Genomic DNA, 14,236 nt, shown 5'->3' on the forward strand with positions numbered 1-14,236 from the left:
AAAAAAATTTAAGGTTTCCAAATATTTAGAAAATAGTTTTTAGAATTTCTAAATATGTAGAAAACCATTTTTAGAATTTCCAAATATTTAGAAAACCATTTTAAGAATTTCCACATATTTATAAAAGATTTTTAAAATTTTCAAATATTCAGAAAACCATTTTTAGAATTTCTCAATATTTATAAAACAATTTTTAAGATTTCCAAATATTTTTAAAACAATTTTTACAATTTTGAAATATTTAAAAAACAATTTATAGAATTTCAAAATATTTAGAAAACCATTTTTAAATTTTTAAATATTAAAAAAAACATTTTTAGAATTTCAACATATTTATAAAAGATTTATAAAATTTCAAAATATTTTTAAATCATTTTTAGAATTTTGAAATATTTAGAAAACAATTTTGAGAATTTTTAAATATTTAGAAAGCAATTTTGAGAATTTCAGAATATTTAGAAAACCATTTTTAGAATTTTGAAATATTTTGAAAACTATTTTTAATGTTTTCAAATATTTAGAAAACCATTTTTAGAATTTCCACACATTTATAAAAGATTTATAATACTTCCAAATATTTTTAAAACCATTTTTAGGAATTTTGAAATATTTATGAAGAGATTTTTAAATTTTCAAAAATTTTATTTTGATTAGTTTTGTTTGTCTTGCTTGCAACATATCAACCGATTTGATTTGGGGAAAATTTATTTTTTTTATATATGATTTTCTATCTCAAAGATAAAACCACATGAAGTAATGAAAAAAAAAAAAAAATATATATATATATATATATTTAGAATATTTGGTAGTGGAATGGAGTAAGAGCGGAGAGGAGGTTAAAAAAAAAAAAAAAAAACTGTGACTACCCAAATAATTCTAATTGAAGCCAGAGGTTTCTCTGCTTGCACAATATATATATATATATATACACACACACATATATATATATATATATATATATATATATATATATATATATATATACACACACAAAGAGAGAAAGAGAGAGAGAGGGAGATGATTTTGATTTTGTTAGCAAACCACTTATAATTCAATGGCTGTAAGTTTGTTTTTCAAAAACAAGCAATTATAAACAGAACGACTCATAGAAATCTATCTATATTCTTTTTTTATTTTAATATACTTTCATAGAAATGGTTCTGTTATGTCACAAAAAACTATTTTCTTTACATCACAAGTGTCATGCTCATACATTAATTCCAGAGCTAATATAACATACTGACCCAACGGGTCACAGGTAGTCTAATATATATATATATATATATATATATATATATACACACACATATGAGGGGTGTGCAATAAGTAATGTCCCTGACCCACTTCCCATAGCAGTAGAGCAATGAAACTTGGCACAGTTATTAGTTTTTCTCTACATAGGAACCACCCAGAGTTATGCATTTCTCCCATCGTTTGATGCAGCTCTGGAGACCGTTTTTGTAGAACACCCCAGGTTGGTTCTAACCACGACATGACTTCAGAAATCAAGGCTGCATCATCTGGGAAACGCTTTCCTTTCAAAAACAACTTCATGGCTGGGAAGAGATGAGAGTCAGAGGGTGCAAGGTCAGGAGACTAGAGAGGATGGGGAAGGATTTCATAACCACACGCACGTGCTTCTGATCTGGCGACATGCGAGTTGTGGACCAGAGCATTGTCCTGTAGGAGGAGGGTACCTTTGCTGATCTTGCCCCGCCTCTTGATTTTGATAGCTTCCCTTAATTTCCTCAAAAGTGAAGCATAATAGGCTTCTGTAATTGTGGTAGCCTTTGCCAGGAAATCTGTCATCACTACTCCGCCCTGGTCCCAGAAGACTGTGAGCATGACTTTGCCAGCAGAGAGCTGCACCCTTGCCTTCTTTGGAGGTGGTGAGTCCAAATGCTTCCGCTGCATTGACTGGGCTTTGGTCTCTGGATCATAGTGATGGACCCAGGTTTCATCCTGTGTAATCAGTCTTTTGAAAAACTTTTACTCATCTTTTTGGCACATCTCCAAATTCATCCTCGAGCACTCGACACGTTCTCGCTTCTGAAATGGTGTGAGCAACCTGAGAATCCATCAGGCAGACACCTTATTCATATACAAATGGTCATGAATGATAGTTTCCACAGACCCTGTACTAATCTTGACATCGTGGGCTATTTGGCGAATAATAATGTGCCAATCTTCCAAAATGGCAACCTCAACTCTACGGACACACCCTTCATCAATGGCAGAAGGGGGGGGGGGGGGAGACCAGGTCTGGGAGCTGTTTCCACAGACTTCCAGCCATGTTTGAATTCACAATGCCAGCATTTTACAAGGTCATATAATGGGGCATTATCACCATAAATTTCTTTAATTTCGTCAAGTCTTCTGTGGTGTGCTTCCTTTCAAATACAAAAACTCTACAGTCAACAGGCTCCATTTCACACCTGACTCAGTTCAAACACCTGTAAAACAGAAACCATAATTAGTTCAGAGCTGTAATTTGCCACATAACCCGTAGAGATATAAATCATTGCACATGCAAAATTTCAGCTAGATCAGACAACTGGAAGTGGGCCAAGGGCATTACTTATTGCACGCCCCTCATATATATATATAGAGAGAGAGAGACAGACAGACAGACAGACAGGAAATATATGATTTTGATTTTGTTGGTTGTTAGGGCTGGTATTTATTTTGTTTTTTAAATATAATTTTAAAAAATGTTCTTACGAATTTGGCAGATCTCGCCCATGTATCCTGCTTTACATTTACCATTACTGCACTTCCCACTTGCTTTATTACAATAAAAATTATCCAAACAAAAACAAGTCTGTGAACATCCACTGCCAAATTTACCATCCGGGCATTCTGAAAAGAGTAAACATAATACACAAATAAACCTTCATCAGTTGTATTTGATTGGAGATGTAAAGGGAACTGGTGGTGTTAGTACTGAAATTAATATTTTGGAATTTCCAAATATTTATGAAAATATTTTATATCTCTTTTAAAGTAAACCATTTTCCTCTGAAATTACAGTAATGATAAAAAAATAAACAAACACTTCCTATACACTCAGCACTTACTAAAACCGGTTTCATAAAAATATGTTTACATCCCCGTTTATATTTATTCCAACTAAACTGCTTCTATCATAGCCTCACTGCCATTGCATCGAAACTACTCAAGCAGAATAATGGCGCGTTGCCCCAACTGTTAAACCCAGTTGCGCGCACACGCAGATGTGTAAATATCATTTCAGCCGCGTGCATATATTCCTTTCTATACCCACACAAATTCTGTGGACTTATAAATGAAGCCCTACTTTTTCACGCAGATATCTTGGAAAGCACCTTACGTCATAAAGATGTTGTTTTTTTCGTCCAATCGGATTATGAAGAAAGCAAATTTTAAAAAATGTCTTTTTTCTGATGGTCTTGGTGGAGCCAGTTGAAATGTATAAAAAGGGCTTTTTGCACCAAAAAGTGTGAGTCAACGCCAGCACAGCATGCCGTAAGCAAGCCATGTGACTGTCACCATGGACGTTAAACTCGTGTGCACCATCATTTCATTCTCGATGTGGAGATGGACTTTTTATCTTAATGGATTTTTACCCTTTTCTATCTCTTTGCTAAAGTAAGTGATGGACTTTTATATTGATGGACTTTTTATATTGTTATATCGCAGGACTTTTCTTGGCTATTTCATTACATGAAAAAAAATTCAATTACTTCAGTCGCAGAACTTTTTCTACTTCATTACATATAGAACTTTTAATACCTCAGTTACAGAACTGTCTTTTTCATTATATAAAAATATTTAATTACCTCAGTCGCAGGAAGAGACCATTAAACCAAGAAAACTTTCCTGTCTGCTCTGATCACTTATTTACAATTAAAAAAAAAATAAATTTTGTATTAAATTTATTTATCCGTCTCAGTCATCTTTGCTTGATTATTCAACTCCATTTTACACTTTAGTTTTATTATTATTAATTTTTTGGAGCTCGTGGGACTAACATCGACACTCGTTAGTCCTGTAACACTTCTTTCAAATATGTACTCTCACAAAAGTAGCAAACTCTCCTACAATTAAGTTCACCCATGTCACCCACATACACCAGGTTATTTCTTTCATAAGTGTAATTATTATTAAGCCATCGTTTATTGTTTCATTTTTTTTATCTTGTATTATTTCCTACATATCACAGTAGATTTTAAAAATAAATAATAAATGTTCCTTGATTTTTACTTACATTCTAGCTTGTAATCAAGAAATTATAGAATATCGGTTTTATTTCCGATGTGATGTCTGGCTATTCATTATACATTTAATTATTCTTCAGAATGCTGGAATATATTACTGAACAACTCACATCATATTCAAAATGGTGTCTTAACCTGATGACTAGACTCATCGTAAATCAACTATTTTTTTTTTAAATCAAGTATTAAGATTTTTTTCATATATATATATAAAACAAAAGAGAAAACCAATAACTTACTTTCATCTACTGTGTGTGTTTTTTGGTTGTTTTGTTAAAAAACAAAACAGAAAGTCACTTACTAAATTGAAAAAACTTGTTTTAATTAAACTAAAACAAAAAGCAAAATCAATTAATGTTTCCATTTTGACCCCTTAGCATTTGTTTTGGGTTCAAATCAAATTAAAAATGTCCAAGTAACCTACATCTACAATTCCAAGTGTTTAGACCCAAAATTGGTGGAGGAGTTTGGTAGAGTTTTTAAATATCAAATCGTTCAACTTTGACCCCTTGACAGCCAAATTCCTGGCCGAAAACTGATTAAGAAGATTTTTCCAAATCTCAATACCCCTTATGTCAACTCTCAAGACTGAAAATTGACGGAGTAGTTCAGTAGGGAAATGTACACACACAGACAATTTTACTTTTATAGATATATAGATAAAACAAAAGAAAAAACGAATAACTAATTTTTTTTGTTCTTATTTAAAAAAAAAAAAAAACAGAAAGTCGCTTACTAAATTGAAAAAACTTGTTTTATTTAAACTAAAACAAAAAGCAAAATCAATTAATGTTTTAATTGTTTCTTTCTTAACTAAAACAAATTAATTGATCATTTTCTTTTTACTAACAACAAAAAAAGCACTCGTTCTTAGTTAATTGGATATAAAAAAATAAAAATAAAAAAATAAAAATAAAAAATAAAAAAATAAAAATTTTTTTTAAAAAAGCACTCGTTGTTTCTTAGTCAATTGGATATAACTTTTACTCATTTTTCACAGTCTTCCCAGCTGACACATGTTCCATTGAGATGTTTCTTTTTCTAAGATGTTTCTTTTTTCTATTCCCAGCCGACATGTGTACTTTTGCGATGTTCTTTTTCTATTCCTATCTGAAACACATAACTTTGAGGTGTTTTCTCAATCAAGATTTGTCAACATTGTAGTAATTCAAGATGAGATTGGACAGGTGCAGAGCTACTGTATTCTGTTCTGTGTAAATTTTTACTCCTTTCCCTACATGGCAACTGAAGCATGTTTGTTTTATTTTTTGACAAATTTATTCAATTGAAACTGAATTGATAGATTCTCCATCTTCTTAGGACAGATTGAATGTTGATGAGTTTGATTCAACCCAATTGATTCAACTCAATTGATTCAACCCAATTGATTCAACCCAATTGATTCAACCCAATTGATTCAACCCAATTGATTCAACCCAATTGATTCAACCCAATTGATTCAACCCAATTGATTCAACTCAGTTGATTCAAGCCAATTGGTAGCATTACTATAAATTTTCAACTTGTAATAAAGAACATTGTGTGAGGATATTAGGCTAGCAAATTTTGATAGCCTAAGTTGATCTACCTATTTTTGAAATAAATGTACTTACCCAGACGTAATGAATAGTTATGACTAAGCATCATGGCAATTATTAATGGTAGTTATAACCATAGAATTAAATGCATACTTCCTGTAACATATTTTCATTAATTATATGATTGTGCCTTTTTTTTTTTTTTTTTACATGGGGGTCACTACTTATCAAGGCCCGGAGGCCACTCAGGGATAAGGGTTATTGCGTGTACAGTAATCAATGAGATAGTATTGTAGTAATCATTAGTATTGGAGATTTGATAGAGTGTCTTACTTAAGGGGGCGGTTTGTTAGGAATTTGTTTATGTTGGATTTGAAGACATCCAAGTTGTAGTCAGGTCGGAAACAGGCAAACAGAAGAGAGTTCCACAGTCGTATACTTCTGAGAAAGAAGCTCTGCTCATGGAATCTACATTTGGATTTAGGCACAGATAAAGAGTGGGGAAAATTATTGACAGTAGTTTCAGCCAGACGGGTGTTTCTCGTGAAAGATTGGCGAGGGGGTGGGACGAGAGATTGGAGCTCAGACGAGCACTTGCCATGGAAATAATGATAAAACAAAAATAGGCTTGCAACATCTCTTCTGTGGGAGAGAGGTTGCAGGGAAGAGAAAAGGACATCTCCCACTAAACCACGAAGTCTATTTTGTCAAGGCAGGATAGGCTGTTTTTAGCAGCTCTTGCCCAGATGTGGCAGCAGTACTCCATCCTTGGACGTACTTGGCTTTTATACAGATAGAGAATTGCATCAGTAGTGAGATATCTTCTGGAGCGGAAGAAGGATCCCACAATTTTCCCAGCCTCCTTCGTAACAGACCTGATGTACATGTTCCATTTCAGATCAGGAGTAAAGGTCAAACCTAGAAGCTTGTCAAAACATGGAGCCTCCCCAAGACGAGAGCCATCCGTTTCAATTGATGCCAGATGGAGATCAGAGCGTTGATGATGTAAAGATAGAAGCTTGGTTTTGGATGCATTAAAAGTAACCAGCCACCTCTTCCCCCACTGTACCACGCGCTCAAGATCAGAAGAGAGGGAATTAGAGAGAACTTTGTCATTTACGGTCTTTGATGTGTTGCCATAGATGGTTGTGTCATCAGCATAGATGTCAACGAATGATTTAAGTATGTGTTTTGGAAGATCATTAATGTAGATCAGGAAGAGAGTTGGGCCCAGGATGGACCCCTGAGGGATTCCAGCATAAATACTGTGGGCCTCTGATTTCTGCCCATCAACCACTACTCTTATGAATCTATCGGAGAGAAATGATTTAATGATTGAGAAAACATTTCCAGTGATACAGTAGCTGGAAATCTTGTGAAGTAGGCCCTTATGCCATACCTTATCGAAGGCCTTCGGTATGTCAAGAGCAATTGCCCTGGAAAGGAAACCTTTGTCAAGAGATTCACTAATCCTATGAGATATAACCGTTAGCACATCTGCTGTAGATCTTGCAGAGCGGAAACCATATTGCATGTCACTAAGAAAGTTGTTTCTGTTGAGGTGGTTGACTACTTCTCTATGTAATATGGATTCCAACAACTTACTCATGACACACAGGAGACATTGGTCTGTACTGAGAGGGAGATGACTTTTCACCTGAATTCTTAAATACAGGGCATACTGATGAGGTTTTCCAGGGTGTTGGAAAGCACTTCTCCTTAAAGCAACGCTTAAACAGTTTTGTAAGTATGGGAGCAAGTTCTGGTTGGAGCTTTTTCAGCACTATAACTGGAATGCTGTCAGGGCCAGTTGTTTTACTGGAATCAAGGTTCTTGATTAGCTTGGCGACCTCACACACAGATATTTGTATGTTGCATAGCGTGTTGTCTGTTATAGGAGGAAATGCAGGGAGTTGATGGCCTTCATCGCATAGGGTAGAATTAGCTGCAAAGTTCATGGCAATTAGTCTAGCCTTGTCTGATGCTGACGAGATGACCTCAGGTCCATTGATGATAGTTAGGATAGAATGCACGCTTCTGTTCAAGATCCTGTTTGCTATTTGCCAGAACTGGTGGGAACCAAGCCGCTGCTCAGCTACTTTGGATTTAACAGACTGAGCATATAGCTCTCTTGCATTTTTTATTACTCTTTTACAGTGGTTACTGGCAGTCCTGAAAGCAGCTTAAGTCTCAGTACATCTATTACGTTGGTAGCTATGAAAAAGTGATTTCTGTGCGCGATGGCAGCAGCACATTCAGGGGAGAACCATGGCTGGCTGTTAGGTTTTTGCTGGAATTTTTTTGGATGGTATGAATCGGTCTATGCCTACAATTAACCATTCGGTCAGGTCTGATACTATAGAGGATATATCCTTTTTAAATATGGAATGCAGAGGTAGGTCAGATATGAATGTACGGAAGCTATCCCAGTAAGCCATAGAGTATCGATATACAGTATGGTGGAGAGGTACGTCTGAAGACTTGTTACATTTCATTTTTATCTTAACTGCTACAACAGAGTGGTCGGAGGATCCCAGAGGAGATAGAACGGAGCATGAACATAGCTCAGGGGAAGTTGTGAGGAAAAGGTCTAGAAGGCTTGCATACTGACTGGTAGTATCGGGCACACGGGTGGGTTCATGAACAATCTGAGTGAGGTCATAGGCAGTGGCAAAATCATGATAGAACCTCCCGTCGTCATCGATTTTATTTGAGTTGGTCAGCCATTTCACATTATGGGCATTGAAGTCACCGCAAATGTGAATGTTAGCCAAAGGATGAGCAGACAGGATGTGGTCAATTTTCTCAGATATGCTCTTAAAGATAGTAACCCCACTGTTGTGGTGGCGATAGAGGGCAAATATAAATGCAGTGGTGTAAGCTAGTGCAACCCAGAAGCATATATAAGGTAAATTAGGGTCTTCTCTTGAGATATCCCTTACCACATGGAAAGCCATCTTTGATGTAGGCACATATTCCATGCCCATGGCGATCTTGGGGGTCAGATTTAGATGTTAAGTTGGAGTATCCTTTAAATATGAATTCGTCTAGGGAAGTGGTTGGCCCTATGCCAGTCACTTTGAAAGAATATGTCCGGTTTCGTCTCCTGTAATTATGTTTCAACCTCTGGAAGGTTGGAGAAGGAGACCTGGTAGTAGGGGTCTACGTTGGAGGATGGGGTTGTAGGTTTATTTGTGTTATTTTTGGGGGGATATTTGTCATGTTGAGGTTTTGGGAGTTGTGAAGCAGGTCGGTAGACTTGGTTGGAGCAGGACAGAGAGGGACAGTTATATCTCATAGGATTAGCGAATCTCTCGACAGAGGCAACCTTTCTAGGGCAATTGCTCTTGACATATCAAAGGCCTTTGATAGGGTATGGCATAAAGGTTTACTTCACAAGATCTCCAGCTATGGTATTGCTGGAAATGTCTTCTCAATTATTAAATCATTTCTCTCTGATAGGTTCATAAGAGTAGTAGTTGATGGGCAAAAATCAGAAGCTCACAGTATAAATGCTGGAGTCCCTCAGGGGTCGATCCTGGGCCCAACTCTTTTCCTGATCTACATTAATGATCTTCCAAATCACATCCTTACATCATTCGTAGACATTTTTGCTGATGACACTACCATCTATGGTAGCATATCTAAGACAGTAAACGACCAAGTTCTCTCCAATTCTCTCTCCTCTGATCTTGATCACGTTGTACAATGGGGAAAGGAGTGGCTGGTTACTTTTAATGCATCTAAAACCAAGCTTCTATCTTTACATCATCAACGTTCTGATCCACATCTGGCATCAATTGAAATGAATGGCTCTCGTCTTGGGGAGGCCTCAAGTTTTGACAAGCTTCTGGGCTTGACCTTTACTCCTGATCTTAAATGGAATACGTACATCAAATCTGTTGCCAAGGCCGCTGGAAAAATTGTCGGATCCTTCTATCCATCCAGTAGATATCTCACTGCTGATGCAATTCTCTATCTATATAAGAGCCAGATACGTCCAAGGATGGAGTACTGTTGCCACATATGGGCAGGAGCTGCTAGAAAAGACTTGTCCTGCCTTGATAGAGTTCAAAATAGACTTCGGGGCTTGGTGGGAGATGTCCTTTTCTCTTCGCTGCAACCTCTGTCTCACAGAAGAGATGTTGCGAGTTTGTCTCTGCTTTATCGTTATTTTCATGGAAAGTGTTCGACTGAGCTTCAATCTATGGTCCCCCCTCGCCAAACTTTCACAAGAAACACTAGACTAGCTGAAAACATTATCAATAATTTTCCCCACTCTTTATCTGTACCTAAACCTAAACATAGATTCCATGATCAAAGTTTCTTCCTTAGAACTGCACGCCTGTGGAATTGTCTTCCGTTTTCCTGCTTTCCAGCTTTCTATAATATGGTTGTCTTCAAGTCCAACGTGAACAAGTTTCTGATGAGCCGTTCCACTTAGGTTAACAAATTTACCGAACTTCCATTACTATCGATTACTATATTGTCCTTTTGACTACTCTACACTCTTTAACCCTTATCCTTGAGTGGCCTATCGGCCTTGATAAGTGGTGCCGTCTATGTAAAAAAAAAAAAAAAAAAAAAAAAAGAAAAAGACAAGAAATTTTTTTTTTTTGTCTTGATTATTACTGGCCCTTCAAAGCCACAACACTAGCGACAAGGATACGATACTTACATCTGTTAAGACTGATGTTAAGAATTTATTCAAACACTACTAAAACCCAGGTTGCACAAAACTGCAAGTAAGGATTTGACAAACGTTGCATGTTTACCATCATGTCGGGGTCACCAAAATGTAGAAATGGAGAAAAGATGGGAAGTCTCATTCTAACATAAAATAACAGTTTCATTGGTCATCTTGACTTGTATGGAAAAGAGTATTAGGATGAGTTCCTGGGTAGAGGCGTTGATGAATGATTATACAGACCTGCTGAAAGAGAAAGAGTTTGTGTGTGTGTGTACTGCATTGGAGTCCGTGTGTGGAGGTAGCCATATTGGCTTTTTTGTATTCATATCTTATTCGAATCCCAGGCCCGAAATCCCGGGTGAATTTTTTTGAGTCCCAAGAGAGAAGTTGGATGCGATGGGTTCGTTCCATGTGGAGTTGTTAGTGCAAAATCCAGGAAGAAAGAGAGAGAAAGTTGCTGTCGTTTAACCTTTTATAAACTCGAGCCAGAAAGAAAGTATATTCAGAATCTCGAGCTGTGAGAATTCACTCCTGCTGATGTTCCTTGCAATCATGTCTATTTCAATACCCCCTTGTTTGGATTGGTTTTTGGAAGAAAACTAAATAAACTTTAACAAATTAAAAGAATGGTTCTTTTATGTTTGTCCACCTATAATTCTGGGATCATCAGTTTAGAAATGAATGACAAGACATGTAATTCTAACATTAAATAACAGCTTTATCGATTATCTTCATCAGTAGGTTTGTATTTAGAAAGGGTTAGTATTAGGAAAAGTTCCTGTGTAGAGACATTAATGAAAAATTAGACAGGCCGGTTGAAAGAAAAAAAGAGTTTATGTGTGTGTGTTGAAGTTATGGTCCGTAGCCATGATGGATTATTTGTCTCTTTGGAGTTAGTAATTGAAGTATGCATCATGAAAGATTAGAGACAGCTCTGTAGTAAGATAAGAGTTCATTTATGTATCATATTAATGTTCGGCTGCAGTAGTAACCATGCTGGTTAACTGTCTCTCCATCTTAGTTGACACCTGGACCAAAAGGCCCAGGGTTGTGTGATGCCCCAAGAAAGTTGTTGAGGATTGGTTCACATCTCATGGAGATGTCTTCAGTCTGTTTGCTAAGAAGAAAGAGAGAGAGTTCTCCGTTTAACCTTTTATAAACTCACTCGCTTGACTGAGAGCTGGCTTCTGATTGGACAAACCAGAAAGAAAGAAAGTATATCTAAAATCTTGAACTGCGAGAATTCACTCCTGTTGGTGTTCCTTGCAATCCTGTCTGCTACAGATTAAAAGTCCATATCCTACAACACTGACAACAAGGTACTCTGACTTATTTGGTCCAAGATATTTCTTTGAAGGCATGTGGCATGACTTTAATTATAAGAAATTCAAACTTCTTCAGACACAAAAATAGACCAGACTAAAGTTTCAAACAAACACTGGCAACAAAAACTTAAACATACATTTACAATTGAAATTGTCAGATTCTTTGAAAAAAAAAAAAAGACTTCAGTAGTGCACTGTAGTTATTTGTTAATAGAGTAAGACCATTAAATCATATTGAAATTTAACAAGCAAAGTGTGAAAATGCTGAGAAAAAATCTCCAAATTTGCAAAAAGAATTGAAGAAAAAATTGTTTTCTATGTAGAATGAAATAATTTCAAAATGATTTCAAAAGTCAAGTCATTCGACTTTGAAGGAAAAAAACAAAATAAACCAACAAAACGTCTGTCGATTTTATTCCAGAAACAATTTAAATAAGTTTTGTATGAGCTTATTTTTTTCTTTTCTCCATGAAAGGTTATGAATTTATCACACATCAAGAAAATACTATGAACCGCGTAAATTATAAAAAAGTATATATATATATATATTGTAGCGGACTGGTGGATATATTATATATATCCCCCAGTGGTACAAAATAGGAAAAATGAATTGAATTGAGAAAGAAACAAACAACGCGTTTTTTGAAATAAACAAACTAGAATTTATTTCGTGAAGAAACAAATAAAAGAAAGGATACAGCACGTGTTTAGTTTGGCGTGCGTCTTTCGCTGTTAGCTGGTGAGAGGGAAAGTCTATTGTTGTAGAGAGAGAGAGTGAGAAAGCCAATCCAGGCCATGGATAGAGAAAGCATGTAAGGTGTACGTACTGTCTGTTGGCTCTTCCCCCACACATAGTAGTAGGGGATGTGAAGTGCGCAGACGTGCGCCCCGAAGGGAGCAGTTATTCCATCGACTGCTCAGCTCGGGAGCAAAATCGAAAAAGGAAGGAAACAGCTCAGGTCTCTTGCTTTTGTAGTTGTTTCCAGCGTTCTTTGCACATGTGTGGATTTCCTTTCAGGGGAAATGACGTTGCCCATGTGTGCGTACATGTGCGCACATGTGTGTACGTTAGCGTGTGAGCATGCACATGAATGTGAGTGTATATACGTGAATGTGTGTGTGTGTGTGTGTGTGTGTGTGTGTGTGTGTGTGTGTGTGTGTGTGTGTGTGTGTGAGGATACTCGTTAACCTATACTCAATGAATTTTTAATCTACAGATTTGTAATTTTGTAAATATGGAAAACTTTTTAATAGGTTTTCGTCCGGGAAAAAGGGCTTGTAAGGAGTCAAAATTGAAAAATTGGTACATGTGAATCAGTGGATTTTTATCTGCTTTTCAACTGTTTCACGAATACGAATGCATGAATGGTTCACATTACAGATTCCTTGTTAAGTATAAGTTGGTTTGAAAGCATTTTTTAAAGAGCATGTCCCGCTTGTCAAATGGTTATCTTTAGGTTTTGGTTCCGATCTCAGCTCGAGTATTTTTTTTATTTACAAGTGGACTGTTTATAAAAAAACATAATACTCACTTGTACATGTCTCAGTTTCTGAATGAATTAAAATACAATATTTATGCACATTTTACAACTGGGCAACGCCAGACGGCCTGCTAGTATATATATGTATTATAATGTTAAAAACAGATCCTCAGAATTTTCAGTCATTTTGGGTCAATGTTAGCTATGTGATAGTATTTTCACAACTACTGTGGTTATTCAGCAATTGAAACCAGTATCTCTGTAGATACCTATCTTGTTCATGTGAGTCTGTTTGCATGTACTGATCTATGAACAGAACTTAATCAGATCTACCTACAGTATTATATCTATATTGCCCCCTACTCGGAAATTCTAAGTTTTATCACTACATAAGGCAAAACAAAAAGTTGCTCATCCATTTATAGGGCATAATGAGTCAATTCACGGACTTCTTTCATTTTCTCCCAATTTAAAGCTCTTCCTATTTGACGTGTTGATTTTGTATGCTAACGTTGTGTAATTTCCTACTTGTGAAAAAAGAATTTTGGTTTGAAAAACGTCAACAAAAATTGATATTGAGAAACTACTGACATAGATATCAAAAATCAATTGCTTTCAAAAGTGGGGCCTAATGAGTTACCTCAGATGTTTATTAGTCGGGAAACTGATTCGGCTCTGTTTTGACAAGAATAGTCAGTATTCAAAGGATATAGAATTAAAGGAAGAATTGTCTATGTAAAAGTTCATGTAGCTTGAAAGAGTTTGTGTTTCTGACATATTCTCTTTAGTTTTGTTTGTGGTTTAAAAATATATTCATTTTTAAAAGTCTTTAAAAGTTAGTAAGTGATTATTTGTTTTGTTTTCATAAAGAAAAAACTATTAAAGACTTTGTGATTGCCTTTTTTTATTTTAAATAAAAAACAGTTCTTAAATGTTATTAATTGAT

General features: G+C 35.8%; 1 protein-coding gene across 4 annotated transcripts in view; it reads right to left on the reverse strand.

Moving 5' to 3' along the window:
* Positions 1-14,236, reverse strand: part of LOC145248990 (uncharacterized) — a 351,345-nt gene that overhangs the window by 82,912 nt on the left and 254,197 nt on the right. For all 4 annotated transcript variants that reach the window (XM_080110828.1, XM_080110829.1, XM_080110831.1 and 1 more), the window contains one exon: positions 2,722-2,859. In XM_080110828.1, the coding sequence (XP_079966954.1) occupies positions 2,722-2,859 (138 nt within the window). The remainder of the gene's footprint in view (positions 1-2,721; positions 2,860-14,236) is intronic.

The sequence above is a fragment of the Euprymna scolopes genome, chromosome 27, assembly GCF_053919585.1.
Source record: "Euprymna scolopes isolate OS-2025 chromosome 27, ASM5391958v1, whole genome shotgun sequence".
NCBI lineage: Eukaryota > Metazoa > Mollusca > Cephalopoda > Sepiida > Sepiolidae > Euprymna > Euprymna scolopes.